This window comes from Drosophila miranda, chromosome 3, assembly GCF_003369915.1.
Source record: "Drosophila miranda strain MSH22 chromosome 3, D.miranda_PacBio2.1, whole genome shotgun sequence".
Lineage (NCBI taxonomy): Eukaryota > Metazoa > Arthropoda > Insecta > Diptera > Drosophilidae > Drosophila > Drosophila miranda.
The window spans coordinates 16,274,563-16,292,510 of record NC_046676.1 but is presented as its reverse complement, the minus strand read 5'-3'; the positions used below and the strand labels follow the sequence as shown (position 1 = coordinate 16,292,510).

The window sequence follows — 17,948 nt, the reverse complement described above, 5'->3', positions numbered from 1 at the left end:
ACCGCTGTCCGTACTTCTCCCTCTCCCTCTGCCGCTGCAGCTCTTCAGTTTCAGTTTTACAACCAATAAAAAGAATTTTATGACCACAAACATTAAAATGTTCAAATTGAAAATAAGCGCAAAACCAAAAGCGACATGAAAGGAGGGATAGACAGTGGCTGCTGCTCCGGGGTACGCAAGGGGCAGCCACGAGAGAGAGCATGAGATACATTTTAAAGCAAAAATTTATGTCTCACAAAGGTAGCGATGAAAGCAGGAAGGGGAAACGGAAGCTGGAGAAAGGAAAGAGAGCTGTGGCAGAGAGCCGGAGGAGAGGTTACCAGGGGCTAGTCTCCTGTCAGTGGCACACAGAAAAGTCCAGAGTCAGAGCCCGCTTAATGTGTTTGTTTGAAGTTGGCCAAAAGGAGAGCAGCAGCAACAGCAGGAGCATCGGGAAGAGACGAAGGCCAAGACGGGAGACAATGGAAATTACGAAAGCACAAGAGCCAATTCGAGCATGAAAATGTAAACAAGCAGAGCTCGGGGAAAGACGACAGAGAAAATGAAATCCAAGAGAATGAAAATACCCTCATGGAGGGTCGCAAAATGTGTGCCGGAAAGTGGGGGGCAGAGCAGGACACGCAACATGACAACGAAATCAACAGTTAGCCAATGAGCCAGAAAGGACCGAAAGGGCCGATTGGGAGGCCGAAATGGAGGCCAGCCATCGAGCAAACCCGTTAACGTGACAGAGCTAAAGGTAAGCAGAAAACGGGCCAAAAGAGAAAGAAAAAGAGCAAAAGAAAGAGAGGCACATGTACCCATCTCAAAAGAGCGACAGAAAGCGAGGGAGTGAGAGAGAGATCCAAGTCTCTGGCCACCTAACGACTTGGGTGGCGCCATGTGGTGGTGTTGCTGTTGCTCTTTCTGCTGCTGGCAGGTGGCGGTGCGTCCTGGTGGTGCGTGGGTGAGATGGTGCCACAGCGGCAACGGGAGCTACCAGAAGTTGCACAAGACAATTATAAACGTAATGGCAACAGCAGCTAGCCGAAGGGGAAGAAGGAAAAGGACGGGGGAAGGCCAGGACAGGAAGTGAACAGGGGAAAAAGGGAAAAGGAAGAAAAAGTATCGTTAGCTAGAAGGAGCAGCAGCTGAACGCATAAATTCTGGTTAACAATGCGACGGACAAGAGGGCGGACGGGGAGGGTGGCCCCGGACTGGGCGAGGGCCGTCAGAGCAATCGCGTAGGTGTTGCGTCGTCCTTGCTCGTTTGGCTAAAAAGCCAAGGGAGATAATGTTCAGCCAATTCTCCATCTCCATCTCCATTCGCCTCTCGCTCTCTTTGTGTATATGCCACTGAATGTTGCATTAGACTTTACCTTTGTAAAGGGAGGAGGCGGAGGGCTGCCGCTGTATCCATAACAGGGTTGCAAAGGATTGCAGAGGAAATTAAAAAGTGATAAGAAAAGATGATGGTGGAAAGGACCGCCGTTACAGCGCTGGAGGGAAATGGAAAAAACTTAAGCAGTTATAGCGTTGGGAAAAATTGAAAAATATCCGAAATTGTTTTCCGCCATTATCGCCAAAACAAAAAAATAATAATAACGATGCCAATCATGAGATAAGAAAGGGAATGGAGAATGGAGAATGGAGGCACTCTAATGGAAAGAAAACCTTCAGCATATAGACAAAAAACATCAATTATTCAGGGTTTTCTTACTGCAGAAGAAAAGTCCACAGACTCGACAACCCTGCGTTTTTAAGGAAGCATTTTTTACTGTCTTCCTGCACCTTATGCAAGTGCAGGGGTGGTGGGAGGGGGGGAGGTATTTCCTGCCTGGCAGTAACTCCGCCAGTAAGTTCCTTCTCCTCCTCCCCCGACTACCATTACGCAAAGAGAGCAAAGAAATTAGCAGGCAAACACGAGCGAAAGAAATAAATAAGACGAACGACGGCCAGGCACGAAGGCGAAGCGAAAGGATGGCAATCCCGGCAGTAAAAAAGGATAAACTGCGTCGCCCACTCCACGAGAGAGAGAGAGAGAGAGCTCCGTTGCGAGATGTGATGGGATGTCCTGGAACGGAAAGGAATGGAAGGTACAGCCAGTGTCCTGGCAGCCACACACAGGCGACGTGCTCCCAACACTTCTTGAGTAATTCATAGAAAGGTCGTAAAAGTCGAGTCAAAGTAATTATGCGAGAGCCAGCGCAAAAAAAACCCCACACACACACACACACACACACACAGAAAAAGGGATAGGGGTCGGGGGGAAACAGGAGTAAGCAAGCCAAGATCCAGGACCTGGGTCCGGGGTGCCGGGTCCCGGGACCCGCTTTCAGGCCAGAGCCATTTAGATTGTATGCAAGAGTTGTTAAGACAAATACAAGTAGAAGTGCGCACACAGACACACCTACGACACACCCCGCTCCACCCCCCCTTTAACCCTCTGATGACTTGCGTTAATTGAGTGGGCCGTGTGCCTGTGGCCGGGTGGCTGCTTCGGTGGCGTTGAGGCTGCTTTGAGAAGACGGCAAGGATGGACGGGGCGTGGCAGCGCCGCACGGCCTGAGCGCGTTAAAGTGGCAGCTGCCTCTGCTTTCCACAGCCGCCTCAAGTGGCAGCCGCGCTGAAGCCGCCGCACAAAAGTATGCAACAATTTTCAAGCCACACCCACGCCCACTCCAACGAGAGACCAACTGCGGGCCGTGGATGGTGCGGGGTGGGGCTGTCGCTCTATAAGGAATTACAATGCGGCTTTAATTGCTGAAAGGCCACAAATTACTGAGAAAGACGCTGGAGCTAATGAAACATGTGGGTGAAACGTGAACGGAAGCAGGCCCCTCCACCCACTCAAAGATTGCGAACGGAATTAAGCGAAACTGAAAGCCCTCTGATTCGAGTTGCATATAGAGTGGAATAACGAGAAACAGGACTCAAGAGCTTACAACCGACAGACAGCAGGACAGAGCTCATTCTCGTTTCAGTATATCGACAATAATACGATTTCATATGTGATTTCCCCTCCGCCCGCCCCGGTTCCCAGCTGTAAATCTACTGCAAGGGCAATTCTCAATCTGGATGCGGTAAACAGAGATTTCAATTACGGCTCGTCCCATTACCCTTTGGGTATTAATTGCGTTTTATGCCATTACGCAATGTCATTTCGCTCAAGGATACCATCCCCATGCACGTCAATAAATGCACTTCAAGGGCAGTCTATTGGCATTAACTGAATAAGCCAATATGGATGGATAGTTATTGAAACATGTCCGACAGGAAGACGGTCGAATGGGGAGTCTCAATGGCTGTGAGTGCTGGTGGGGGTGTGGGATAAGCAAACATGTCAATCGGAACGGGTTGGACAACTGCACAGAGAGTGTACCCATCGTTGACGAATGTGCCTGTCAAAATGGCAGCCAATTTGACGCCAATGAGTTGGGGGTAGAAGTGCCACTCAGGCACTGAGTAGTTGGCATGGAATGGCCTTGACACTTGACATTTGATAGAAAAAATATTATCAAACAAAAAAAAAAACAAAGAAAAAGCGCGCTTCAAATTTGACATATTGGTTCTCGGCAGATGAAGGCTACAACCCCATTTGCCAGCAGCAGTCACCCACCCCACCCCCCAGCACCCACAGTGCTCTGCTCTGCTCCTGCTCCGTGCTCCTTGTGGTCCTCTCTGTTTGCCTATGCTAATGTGCGTAAAAAGCATGCAAATTTCTTTGGCTACGAATAAATCTGAAGAAATTAAAGGGCGGCTATTGAATTGGTTCACATGCCTCACAGACTTTCACCGCCCACTGGTAGACGCCACTCCATCTTCCTCCTCCACCATCTTTCACCTGGTTCTTTTTTCCGCACCCATCACCCCATGTGCCATCAATGGACTGAATCCTGCGGTGAGAGCTGCCAGGACCACGATTCATTTCCACACCGCATATATGAATATAAATTCTGCATTTACCATCACCGTCAGACTCTTGTTTTTTCGCTGTTGCGGCTGTGTGCTGCGTGTGGCCGCACGCAGAAATTGAGCCGTAATATGGCCAAGGCTAGCGCGCCCCCCGTTGGAGGCTGGTCCTGGTCGTGGTCCTGGCGCTGCTCCTGCTCCTGCTCCTGCTCCTGGTACTGGTACTGGTGTAATCCCCGTCCATTTTTCAGCACACATTTCGGGGCGGGTGCATCGCTCCAATCGTGTTTTCCTGGCCTCGACTGGAGCTGGAGCTGGAGCTGGGGCTTGGGCGGACGGAAAATGGACAACAACAATGGCGAACGCTAAATAAACTATGCAAGAAATTCATGCAAATTTTATGCCATGCTGAAGCATTTAAAAATGACTACGAACGGGAGGATGGAAGGATGGGGACGCCCCCGCCTGTCGTTGTCTATCCGTGGGGGTCTTATAGTCACGTTGAAAACTGATTACGAACATGGCACCGGCGCAAGGGCACGGGGGAAAGAGTTGCAGACATTGAACGAGAAAACGGGGGAAACTGTTGCAGAGATAGGAATTTCTGTACACAATTCCAATGCGTTTCTGACATTATGGAATATTTCTGGAGTCCATTGAATCATTTTCTATTCAGCTTGAATTCCTTTTCCCGCTCAAAGGACCGTCTTGGGCTTTAACTTGATCTTTAAAGTGGAACTTGGCTTTTTTATTTGAAGCTAAAACAGGGAAAAATATTGCACTGGTCAACTATTGTTGGCCACTCGCACAGCTCCATCTTCACCTCAGACGGAGACCGAGACCGAAACAGAGGCTGTTACTGGCACTGCATCTGGTTCTGGTTCTGGTTCTGGTTCTGGTTCTGTTTCTGTCTGTGGATGGTGCCGCAGAGAGTAAACCGCGCTTGCTGCTGCGGTTGCCGACAATTTGTGTTGCATTGTTTGAAATTTTCACGAGAGAAGCTGACGGCAGAGTTTCCCTTGCCCTTGCGGTCGGTTGGTGGGTGGATGGTTGATGGTATCCTGCTTGACTGGCTTCCTGCACCTCCACCAAGCCGAAAGAGAAGCCGAAACAAATGTTGCTTTAATGCTGCGGTCAGCTGACTGACGTTCGTCCTCGTTCGTCGGGTTTTTTTTATATCCGGCGGCGGGGAGAGAGCTTCATTTGGGGGCTAATGTGATTGGAGAATGGCGTGCTTCCGCCTCCGGCAAGTAGGGAGTGCCATCGCCTGCAAGCTATCCACAGATTGGGGGACCAGGGAGACAATCAAACGTAATGAAGACAAAGATCCCGATTCGTAGTTAATTCTGGTCAAAGGAACTTAAATTATCAGAACAAGGCCCAAGAGACGGCAGTACCGTGTTGTCCTTTGTCCTGCGGCCTGTTCCCTGTCCTGTGCGTGGGGCACAAAAGGTTGGTTTCCAAAAGATTAATTGCGTGAATAATCACTCTTTGTTGAAGGGTTTCCTCCGACTCTACGACTCTCCGACTGTCTGGCTGTCTGGCATCTTGGCTGATTTACGTTGCGTATGCGCTATATTTATGGCACCTTCAATTAATTGTCCGTTAGATTATTTAACACGAGCACACACTTTATGTGGGGCCTCCTGCGGGCCCTTGAATTATTAGCAGGCATTAATTTTTCAGGCGCCTGGCTTAGCCATAAGCATAAACTTTTCCCATTTCCCATTTCCCATTTGCCATTTGCCATTTCTCCCCGCTCCCGTGTGTGGGTGGTTGTTCTTTAGTTGGTTAGCAGTGACAGTTTAAGCCCTTCACGTTGATTGACTGGAACTCTGTGTGTGCCCCCCCAACGGGGCTTTATTGTTGCGCCTGTGGCAACGATTCCCAGGCAAACAATGGCTGTGGTGAGAGGTGAGAGCTGAGCGGTGGTGTCCTGGCAGATAGGATTCATGGGAGGATTGGGCCATACATACATTCTCCTGCAAGATGGAACGAAATTTATATGCTCTGATAAGCATTCGTTTTCCATATTTCTTTCACGTCTCTGGCTCCCATTTGATATGGTTTTTCAGATTCAAAGCAAATGTTCTTTTCTTCACTGGCTTCTCTTTCGGAGGGTAGGGGTAGGGGCGAGGAATGGAATCATTCGCATCATTTATTCCAATCAGTTGCTGGTGCAGGCTGCAGCAGCTGCCACATGGCTCATGTGCACCAGCTCTCCGCTCAATTCCATCCGCAAATCCACTCGCATTGTTCTACAAATGCGGGCTGGACATAATTAAAACCACAACTAGTGATGCTCGTAATGCCCCATCATCATCATCATTATCATCATCAACATAATCATGATTATCATTGGCCATGGCCGGGCAGGGCAGGGCAGGGCAGGGTCTGCACATCCGAGTAACAATGAGCAGCGATGGTCAGGCATTGTCTATCCTGCTGAGGCAGCATATCCATTTCCACTGCCCACTGTCCACTGCCCATGGAATCCATAGCCACGGCTGACACACGAGCCGGAGACACACAATGCACCTTTCTTTTTCTGCATGCCGCTTGCCACTCCCGCAAGCACGCATATGCCACATTTACTGCGTACATATCCGAATTTTAATTATGCGTTCTGTGTGCCGCTGGCAGTTAATTACACTGCACGAAAATGCGTTAAATCAACATGGCAAACCGCACATTGCGTATACGCTCCGTTAAACCGGTTATTAGTATCGGATTTTCATTTCATGATTTCGGCCTCGCACTGATCCCCTGGCTGCTGGCTCCTGGCTGCTGGCTGCTGGCTCCTGGCTAACAAAACCATTCTATCAATTAGCAAAATTATAATATTTGCCCCGCAGCCACGACCCCTTGCGGCGGGATTTCCCATCTATGGTGGATGGTCCCTGTGGCGGCAGTTGCACATTTTCCCAGTTAATATGGTCGGGGTTTTCGGCTAAGAGGATTTGTGGTGTGGGTGTGCCGACACCAAAGCAAATGAGTTTTACAGTTATATTGCATAAGCAGTATCTCGCGACTAAACGATTTCCCGCTTCACGAATCAATTTGGGAAGCTATTGCGGCTCTTTGGCCCTTGAAACATTTGCTTATTTTGAGATGAAGTTCCCTTCGGTGCCTGTGGGCATCTACCTAATGCTCGTATCATCCGCCATCGCCGAGGAGTTACATGGTAAGATCAGTGGGGGTTTCTCTTCTACATTCGATACCATTCCATTCCATTCCATTCCCTCGTCTAGAGTGTGTCTGCAATGACGTGATGGTCAAGTGTGTCCGCTCCTGCCAAAAGCTGTGCGTGGATAAACTTTATATACGCAAATGCAGGTACGTCCAATGCAAAAGAGGCTGTGCCTGTGCCCCCGGAATGGTGCGGAAAAGCGACATCACTGGCATGTGTATCCATCGAAAGGATTGCCACCGCTGGATCATCTAGTCGTTTCTCAATAAAGACGAACAATATATATAACTTGAATTTCATATGCCAATGCGTCGGATGGGTTCTTTCTCATCTGTCAGCGACAGGTCGGGTTCTGCTGTTCCAATTTTAGACCTGATTTTATATGGTTTTCAATGACTTTTCATGAGCGAATTGCTCTCAGCAGTTGTCTCATTGTCTGTCCCCCAGTCATTCCTCTGGCTGTTCGCTTTTCCACATTTTCTTTTCTCTTTTCTTTGGTTTGTACGCAGTGAAAATGTCATGTCCATGTCAAAATCTTGTATTGTGTTGACTTGCATTTGACAACTTAATGAATTTAGCTTTTCTACTCGGCGCATAAATCATTCACGCCACTGGCGCCCTTTACTCTACAGATCTTTATGCACCCGCCCCCGCCCCCGCCCTCGGCATTATCTTTTTGGCAAGAATACGTGCCGATATTTGCCCAAACCAACCCGATATTCCATAAGCCCCACCACATCATTGTCGCGTATTATGGGAAAAGTTTCTGAAAAGCGAGAAATATAACCCAAAAAAATGTCCGTTACGTGCTCCATAAAATATCCGACATTTCTGACCAGAGGCCTGCTCCGAACCGAAATATTTCTATATCTACACATATTTTAGTGGCCGCAATTTCCCTCTTCTTTGCTTCTATTTTTGACAATGTGCAAGTTTTTCTTTTTTGGTGGAAAAACTTTTTCATTTTTATGTTGTAGTGGCAGCAGCAGCACGAATAAGAATACCACTAACTAGGTACAGCAGAGGCGGCGGCGGCGGCGGCGGCAACAACAATGCGGCATGTGGCAGCCAGGAGCTCAAGTGTTCGTCTCGGAAGTCCTGAAAGGGCCCGAGTTGTATGTAATTTGGTTTTATGCTTTATCGCTTGCTTGATTTTTATTATGATTATTATCGTGGGAATTACGATGCAACTTTTGGGTTACACCCACCTCATTGCCCCTGCCCCTGGCCCCTCTACCCCCTACCACCCCTCCACCCACGTAGCATCTAGCATCCTACCATCCCGAAGGAAAGTTTTTTTTGTGATTGCTGCTGGGGTCCCCATAGTGGGGCTTCCTGGAAATTTCCAACTGATTTATTGAGCTTTTCTGCCTGCCCTGCCCCGCCCCGCCCTGCCCTGTCGGTGGATGGAGGATGATTAGGATGATGATAGGCCCTGTGTATGAGTACTTGATGTCTTGATGTGACTTTGATGGTTTAGTGCAGAGCCCCCTTGAGTGCGAAACGAGCAATTGATTGGCATCAGGCGTCAGCACACACGGCAGCACTATATTTGCTGGAAAAGCTGTTTAATGGGTCACGGGAACTTACTTAAAAAGATAAAGAAAGAATAAAACATGCAATTAGATACAGCAATCACATGTGCATTGCAAAAGAATCCTCTGATGATATTTTAATCAATTTAAGTGGCATTTGCTCCAGTTTCAATATTGAACAATCCCCCAGTTCCCCCTCCAACATTGATTTCCTTTGCACTGCACCATTCATCCGTTTGCCGCAAATCCCATTTATGGGTGGGGGGGGGGGGATTTTCTTTTCTTCTTCTGCAGCTTAGCCCTGGCCCAAAACGAGCTGCCTTCTAGTCCCGTTTACCCCATCAAATCCACAGCATTAAGCCCTAAAACCATTTTTGTTCTGCTTCTGTTGCAATTGCCATGCAATGTTGGGAAGAAGGGGGAAGGCAAATCTTCAACCACAAAGGACTCGAAACCGAACGCAAAACAAAACATTAGAGCGGCACTGAAAGCAGCACAGAGTGAAGGGGCACTAGGTGGGGTGGGGAGTGGGGAGTGCGGAGTGGAGCGGGTAAAGCAAAACTGATGTTGAAAGAGGGGGCAGGACATTTTCCACCTGCCCTTCTTTCCCTTCTACCTTTTCTTCTTGATCTCCTCTAGCGTATATGCAAAATGCCTCGCCAACAATGGTGGCAGGTTTAAGCCACATCGGAGGGGCAGTGGGGACACAAGCTGAGGAGCACAAAAGGCCACTAAAGAGATGTAGCACATGTGTGTGTGTGTGTGTGTGTGTATGTCCTGCTGTGTGTATGTGTGTGTTTATTTAAGAGCAGAGTCAAGCGCTTGTGATATGCACAGCGCAAAATCCAAATTTAATGACCAAGGAAAATAGACAGCAAACGAGAGACTAGAGCCAGGACTACTAACAGGCCCACAGGACACCTACCCCTACCCCTACCCCTCCCCCTCGTCTGGGTCTGAGTGTGGGTGTGTGTTTTTGTGTGCATGGGGGCGTGGCACTAATGTTAGTTGAATGTTTGCCGAGCCTTTGTTATCGGCATGCGTCTTTTTGCAATTGGATATGCCTTTTATGCCTCTGGGCTGTGTTAATGTTGACAATGCTCGACAGAGCCAAGGACATGACATGAGCTGGCCCCCACAGCCCCACCCGCACCCTTTTGCCAGCCCCACTGCTGATATGAAGTGTTGTCATGGCCCCGGACGAGTGACCGAGACCAGCACAAGGACCCTGTCGACCACGCCCTCGGGCAAAAAAGCATCAACATCGACATCAGGGCAGCAGGGCATTCTCCTCCTCCTCGACATCTATTGATGCCTGTCCAACTACTCCTGCACTAGTCCATAGCCCTCGCCATCGTCATCTTCATCTCCATCTCAATCCCGTCCTCTGCCTCTTGCCTTGTCCCCACCCACTATGGCAAATTATGACATTGACAAGCGGCCCAGGAGCTGGCCAGGAGGTGTCACATTTCCCAGTCGGCCCTTTCTGCCTGCCAGCAATTTGTTGCCGGCCTGTCGGTCACACACGAACTATGGGATACCGTACCGCCTTCCCGCCCAGCCATAAAACTTCTTGGCAAAACACTAACTCTAATTTTAAGAGATCACTCTTACATCTAAATCTGAGTATCTGCCAGAGGATCTGTCTTGTGGGGGGACTGGCTTTCCATAGTTTAGCTTCCATCATTCTCAAGAGTCTCGTAAGTGCAGCAGCCGCCAAAAGTGCTGCATACTTTGCAGCGTCTTCTACTTGGTCTTGTCCTTGCTGTTAAATTGTATTTCCATTACGACTGTGTGTGTTTTTCTGTTTATACACCCCAAATACACACACACACACCACCCACCACTATTTTGCCCAATGTTTTTGTTGTTTTTGTTGTCGTTTTTTGCATTACAAATAAACTTTTCTGTGTGCTGCCGTGGAACGTGCGAGCACTTTTAACATTTCAACATTTTCATTGCGTCTCTGGCAAGGGGCAAGGGCAGAGGGGGAAAGACGGCGAAAGAGTGCTAAAATTTATGTGCATATATGTATGTTGTTTTTGGGGGTTGTGGGGGAGGGGGGAGGCGCATCCATTCAAGCGTTGCTTGTGATTCATGCATAATTACGGCAGGGGGGGGATACGTGAGTGACAAGAACCAGAAAACAGATTTCTATGACTGACATACTATAGATATCTATATTTAAATCCAAAATAGAATTCGAAATGGCATTCCACACGAGCATAGCCCGAATTGATAGGCATTGCAGGCATTAAAAGCTTTGTCGGAGGGATTGAAGGCTTCAAGGAATTGGAATATAAATTGGAAATGAAATGGAAAGTCATCAAAAGTTTTCCGGAGAAATATGTTTAATCACGGGATAAAATGACCGAGAACTAGGACCTATAGATATTCAAATTTAAATTAAAGCAAAAACTTATGCCTCTTAGTCCCAACGCTGCTGCTGGGTCTTTCTTTTGTGCCCCACTCAGTTGCACGTACAGTCACGCACATTGGAAAAGCTTTTAAGACGACATTATGGGGTCCTGCTCCCTGCTGAATAGAAACTTTGGGCATTAAAAATCCCCAAAAATGTTAATGCGACAAAATGTAAATTGAATTCAAATGTGGGTGCAAGATTGGTCCACTTGACCCTGCCGGCTTTTGGTCAATTGAAAGCAATTAAAATGGGAGTTTTTGGCACTAGGAAAAGTTGTAGAGCCTGAAAATATGTTGAAGCGGCAGCAGAAGGAGGTGGAAGCAAGTGTGAGTTCAACAATGAAGCATAAAGTGGAATTAGGGCATGAATGGAGATTCTTATGGGAGGAGACAGCGTGGAGAGGTGCCACAAGATGATGATGATGTTGTTACGCGCACTGTCCTGTTTCTGGCTTCTTGTGGATCTTCTTAAGGATTTATGAGGCTTCCGAAGTGCGCAACAGGAGGGAGGAAACAGCAGCAGCATCAGCCCTGCCCTGTGCCTTGAGGCGGCTTCAGCTGCAACCCCCTGAGCTTTGAGCATTGAGCATTGCTCTTGCGTAAACTTAAAGTCATCCGCAAAATGGCTGCCAATGCAAATACAAAATGGCTGCCAGCCAATGCCTCGTTTATCCTCTTATGAACAATAATAGTTACACTGCCGCCGCCGCCGCCGCCGCTGCCACTGACTCTTGCCACACACATACAATGTGTTTGTAGTTACTTCTCCCACCCCGGGATGCCTGGCTGCCTGCCAGTAATTAAAAGATTAATTTTTAATGTGCGCTTAGTCAAAATGCGACTGTAACCATATGTGTGTGTGTGTGTGTTCGTGGGTGTGTGGGATCCTTAAAAATAAAAAAATAAACACACTCTCGTTCCACACACATTGTAATTTATATGCTGGGACTGTTGGCTTTCCCGGGCTTTCCATCATCATCAGCAGTCGGCAGCAGTCAGTTTTATGAGCCATTTTCACTGCTGCTCGGAAAACTCCGCATCCCATTCCCCATCAGATTTATTATTGTAGCTCCTGCCGATGCCGGTTTTTCTTATTTTCCTTTTGTTTAATTTTTTATTATTACACTCTCGGGGTTTCCCCTTTTTTTCTGTCCTTTTTATTCTTTTTTTGCTTTTGCCTTTGCTGCAACTGCAAATGAATCGTGCCACACGTGGCACACCTTTAAATTATTAATACTCGTACAGTTTGTCGTACGCCCCCGATTTTGCACTCATTTCATTTTCGCTGGCTTTATGAGGAGAAGGGGGGGAGGGGATGTCAATTGAGGATTCAACAAGAGATGGAAAAATATTTATCTGTTGATAAATCTGCAACCGTCACAAAAGTGTGAAATATTCAATCGGTTTTCAACGATTTAATATTTTCATAAATTATTTCTTTCATTGATGCGAAATAATTGGCGCATTTTTCTTTTTTTTTTGTTTTGCATATAAAAGCAGCTTTTAAATAAATAAATGATACTTTATGCCCAGAGCTTTCCTCATTAATTGGAATTTTCCTTTAGTTTCCCAGCCGCTTATCGCCTAATGGCTGCATGCTGGATGCTGCCCTTTCTCGTGTCAACAGGACGCCACCCCCTGCCCCTGCCCCTCCCCGTACCTTTTTGTTGACGGTTCGTGTACTATCATTAATATTTCAAAAGTAGAAAACTTTGGACTGCTGCTGTTTTTCCGTTTGCTGTTGTTCCTCGTCTGTTTACCCGTGTATCTGCAACTCTTTACACGACAAAGCGTCCGCATAATTAGCTGCAGAACAGGAACAACAAAAGCAAACATGTAATGGACAGAGACAGACAATTAGAGAAAGAGTGGACTCTAAATGGAGGCTGGAGATAAGTGAAACCAAAAGCGTTACTCAACCAAATAAACTTGATATATTTCATGGTTTGCTGCCATCCGATCAGATACTATTTCAGGCACAAGCAACAATGGGAATAATCGGAATTGCATTGCGTTTCTACAGGGAGAGAGAGAGAGAGAGAGAGAGAGAGAGAGGAAGGGAGAGTGATTCTTGAACCGCATGGATCACTCACTTGGGTCTCCACCTCCAACTCCATTCTCGGGTTAACCAAGCGTGTGATTCACTGGCATTTACATACCATACCATATACTCTGGAGCCGGCTGGAGGTGTACTTATTGCTGTCACTGTAATGATTACATACTCAACAGTAGTGGCTGTTTGTGTGTCTTTTGACATTCGACTGCCTGAACTAATAACCGCATGGGGCCTAGAGCCAGATTAAGCTGCGGTTAATGAGCCACACCCCCAGACACAGCCACAGCCACAGCCACATCAATCTAGCAATTCCAGCCTACACTGAGAGAAAAAACACTTCTTCTGCCTGGCTCGGCGAGCACTTCCCTCAGTGTGTCGTTACGCATGCATCTTGTGGGGAAATGTATCTCTGAGCCGAGGCACTTGTATCTCGCATGCGGTGGCAAGGTGATGTTGCATAAGTTTTCCTCGCGGTTGGTAATCGATTCGGTGGCATATCAAATGTCAAACAGAGCGCAGCGCAGCGCACTTGACATTGCCACCGAAGATGACGACGATGGTTGAGGTCGCCCTGAGGTCTACGGGGGAGGCTGTGTGTTCAATGGAAATCACAATAGATATATCAAAATTCAATGTTACGAGTGTCTCCAATCGTCAGGATTTTTATTTCCCAAATTAGAGAGCCCACGCGGAACAGGAACGGAGTAGAAGATGCCTCCGAAGCAGAATGCAACGACGCGTCGCAAGCTCGTCAATCAGTACACGCGCTTCTTCGATGCCCAGAAGAACCTACCCCTGGACCCCAATCGATCGCATCCGACCCTCTACCGGCGCGAGAGCGTCTACGTTCTGCCCAAGCAGCGCCGGCGCCTCCAGCAGCAGCAGCATCAGCCGCCCCATCAGGGGCAGATCAGGCAGCTCGAGCTCGTGCCCGACTGCGGCCCAAAGGCGAAGGGCAGACCCGCCTGGCGCCCCCGCAACGATGTGGATCACTTCATGGTCGTCACCGAGGACCACACACAGGGCGACCAGCAGCTGGGCAATAGCCAGCCCCACCTGGACGCCATCTGCTACGATGTGATGCTGGAGCCGCTGCCGCCGGTCCACATCGAAGGCACCGACATAGTGCCCACCATTCGGGGCACACGCCTCAGCCTGTGTGCGGAGCACACCCACTTCCCCCTGGTGGCGAGGATCGCGCGCAGCATGGGCTTCCAGCAGGTGCCCGAGCATCGTCTGTGGAACGTCCAGTGGTCCGACTGCACGCCCCACCATGATCTGCTGCGGAGCATGAAGCGCTTCCAGCAGATCAACCATTTCCCAGGAATGATGGAGATCTGCCGCAAGGATCTGCTCTCCAGGAATCTCAATCGCATGCTGAAGATGTACCCGGGCGACTACCGCATCTTCCCCAAGACCTGGCTCATGCCCACCGAGTAGGTTTCTTCCCCGATCCGATCCGATCCCAGATTCATCCTTGTACATGCTTGCCTGCTCCTCCTTGCAGTGCCTACGACGTGGCCACCTATGCCAGCAAGCACAAGCGCACCTACATCCTCAAGCCGTACTCCTCCGGACGGGGACGCGGCATCTGGATAACCCCCGATCTGAGGACCGTCAGCAAGCGGGAGAAGCTCATCTGCCAGACGTACATCGAGCGGGTGAGTCTTGGACCAGTCCACCCACCAGTCCAGCATTTCCGTGGCACTTCCTTAAGCGTGCCGTGCCGTGCCTTCCCCCCGCAGCCGCTCCTCATCGATGGCTTCAAGTTCGATCTGCGCGTTTACACGCTGATCACCTCCGTGGATCCGCTCCGGATTTTCGTGTACAACGAGGGCCTGGCCCGCTTCGCCACCCACAAGTACGTGGCGCCCACTCTCGGCAACAGCCACAACGTGTACATGCACCTCACGAACTACTGCCTGAATCGCCGCAACTCCAACTACAATGTGGGCGAGGGCACGGACGGGGGCTCCAAGCGGAAGCTGAGCGCCTTCAACAAGTGGCTGACGGAGCACAACTACGATGTGCCCGAGTTCTGGGCCTCCGTGGACGATGCCATCGTCAAGACGATCATCAGTGCCTGGCCGGTGCTGAAGCACAACTACCACGTCTGCTTCCCGCGGCACGACAAGATCCAGGGCTGCTTCCAGCTACTGGGCTTCGACATTCTGGTGGACTGGAAGCTGAAGCCCTTCATCCTGGAGGTGAACCACACGCCCAGCCTGAGCGCGGACGAGGTGGTGGACAAGGAGGTGAAGCGACCGCTCATTCGGGACACTCTCAATCTGCTCACCACGGCGCTGGTGGACAAGGAGCAGATCATACGCGACGATCGCATCGAGCACCGGACCCGCCTGCTGCGGAAGGTGTACAACAAGAAGAGGCCCCAGACGCCCAGCTCATTTCCCAGCCCTGGCCGGGAGGCGGGCGGCAGCGAGATGAGGGTGGGACAGGCATGCTCCATCGGTGCCCTGGCCCAGCAGATCGCCTGGGAGGAGAGCCACCTGGGCAACTATCGGCGCATCATGCCGCCCATGGACTCGGAGAAGGTCCACTACTACTGCAAGTTCTACGACCAGACCAAGCAGCAGTCGCTCTTCGCCAACACGGAGTCGAGTCGGCGGCGGCAGCAGCACGCCCACACCGCCATGGAGCAGCACTACAAGGAGCAGCAGCAGCAGGAGATGCTCCGGCAGCAGCGCTCAATGAAGAGTTCGCAGAGGCCCGGCGCAGCGCCGGAACCTCTGCTGTCCGTCAGCCCCGTCGTGCTGCAGTCGCGGCGCCGCAAGGAGGAGGCCGAGGAGCAGAGGCGCAAGCATCGTGCGCTCATTGCCAGGGAGATCTACCGCCAAAGGGAGCTGCTGCTGGCCCCCACCTGCGCCAAGGAGCACCTCGGCATCTGGCAGTCTGTGCAGAGGGACCACAAAAAGGAGGCTCTATCGAAACTCAGGCCCAGTGTCCGGATCGTAAAGTGCACCAGCGGCGCCCCCAAGCCCCTCCGGCGCAAGCAGCATCACCAAGTCACCCGTCGGGTGCGCCACCAGCGGATGCTCGAGCGGGAGGCCCTGGACGACAAGCGGTTCGTGGAGCATGCCACGGAGCAGAGTCCTCGCCTCAGGGGCGGCAGCCTCAAGCTGGCAGGGCAGCCGAAAAAGAAAAAGCCCCGCAAGAGCAGCCACAAGCTGAAGGTCGAGCAGAGGGAGGTGTCGGAGCTGCCCGATGGCGCTGTGGACTCTGGACGATTAATGGGGCATTGGAGCCCGGAGCCCATCAGCGATGGCGAGCAGGAGGAGTACAGCAGCTGGCTGCAGGAGCGCACCAAGGAGCTGAATGGCTCCAATCTCCGGGAAATGGTACGAAGTATTCTGCTGGCCTTTTGGCTATCATTTTTAATCTCCTTCTCCTGCAGATCTTTTCGAAAATGTATCAGCAAGGACATCTGACCAAGAACGACATCAAGTGCTTCCCGGATCTGCTGTATAACCTGCTCAGCTCTGGTTCGCCCGAGCCCGAGACCGAGCCCGAACCCGAACCCGATACTCCCGATTGCGAATTCTGAGCCAGGATCTGTTGCTGTATCTGCAACTGCATCTGTAACTGTATCTGTAGCTGTGGTGCATTTTCTCTCACTATCGCAACAATTCGCAATAAATTCCATGTGTGTATATTTCTCAAGGAACTCTGAACACCATTCTTTTCTGAATATGAAACCAATCAATACGGAATCTGTATCGTCATCGGGAGCGGAGCCTCTCCTCATCCCTTGACGGCATCTCGTTATCTATTCCCTGGAATATTCCCACATAAAATCCATAAGCTTTATGTGCGATATTCTCTCTGTCACAAACGGCACCGACACCGACACCGTCGGCCATAAAAAGAGCACTCACCCACACACACACAGGCATAAAAAATAATGGTGGCAAACACCAGGACGAAACCCCATCTCATCGATTTGTCAAAAGTCCTAGGCGGAAACCTGGAGCCACACCCACTAGCAGCCCCAACCGCCACTCGAGTCGCTCCTTTTTCTGGGATCTTTGTGGCATCTTTGATGGGCGCATGCATAAACAAAATGCAATACAATACGCGGGGCGATGGCTGCGGCTGGGGCTGCGGCTGGAGCTCGGGCTGTGGGGAGCCTTCAAACCTGCATTATTGAAATCCACAGTTGGCCCAGCAGAAGAGGCGCCACAAGAAGGAGGTGGGTTTGTGGGCGGCTTTGCTCTTTCGGGCGTGGTTTAGGTCTATGGCTTTGGCTTTGCCACATGTCCTTCGCTTCGTGCACACAACGACGTGCCACCACAGCATGCCACCCCTTTTTTTCCATCGACGGTTTTTGTTTGGCTTTTGCCAGGCCACGCATTATGGTCTGGTGGCTTCTGCTCCTGCTAGTCCTGCTACTCCTGCTACTCCGAGTGCTCCTCTGGCTGCTCCTATGGCTGCTCCTCTGCCTGCTGCTGGCGGTCCTCTAGCATGTGTCACATATTGCAAAAGCTGCAGCTCCAGCTGCCGTTGCATTCCAGGGCTTTGGCTTATGGGTTGACTGCGGCATCTCACCACTCGCCCCACGCCCCACGCCCCACGCCCCACGCCCCACGCCCCTCGCCCCTTGCCACCAGCAAAAGTCGAACATCGCTCTGATAAGCTGCTTCAAAGAGGGTTTTACATATGCCAGGCCTCCGCATCAAGGGGCAGCGACACGGGGCACGGGTCAGGGTTGCATTTGCATTTGCATTTGCATCGTTGCCGCACCCGCCCTAATACTTTATTGAACATTGTTGCATCCCCTGCTTGTTGCCCCAACGTGGCTGGTGTCAGACCGACAGAAGCAGAACTTTTATTGCATTT

At 50.2% G+C, this 17,948-nt stretch overlaps 3 protein-coding genes across 21 annotated transcripts in view; 2 read left to right on the top strand and 1 right to left on the bottom strand.

Annotated features, from left to right (window-relative positions):
- LOC108159163 (heterogeneous nuclear ribonucleoprotein L) overlaps positions 1 to 17,948 on the bottom strand; it is a 98,662-nt gene that overhangs the window by 55,662 nt on the left and 25,052 nt on the right. The gene's annotated exons all lie outside the window — the stretch shown is intronic.
- LOC108159165 lies at positions 6,973 to 7,375 on the top strand. The gene is made up of 2 exons (XM_017292190.2): positions 6,973 to 7,075; positions 7,143 to 7,375. Exons 1-2 carry the CDS (start codon positions 7,003 to 7,005, stop codon positions 7,334 to 7,336), a joined length of 267 nt encoding a protein of 88 aa, XP_017147679.1. The 5' UTR covers positions 6,973 to 7,002; the 3' UTR covers positions 7,337 to 7,375.
- Positions 13,685 to 16,786, top strand: LOC108159162 (tubulin polyglutamylase ttll6). Its single transcript, XM_017292168.2, has 4 exons — positions 13,685 to 14,530; positions 14,602 to 14,755; positions 14,840 to 16,450; positions 16,507 to 16,786. The coding sequence occupies exons 1-4, from the start codon at positions 13,806 to 13,808 to the stop codon at positions 16,654 to 16,656; spliced, it is 2,640 nt and encodes an 879-aa protein (XP_017147657.1). The 5' UTR covers positions 13,685 to 13,805; the 3' UTR covers positions 16,657 to 16,786.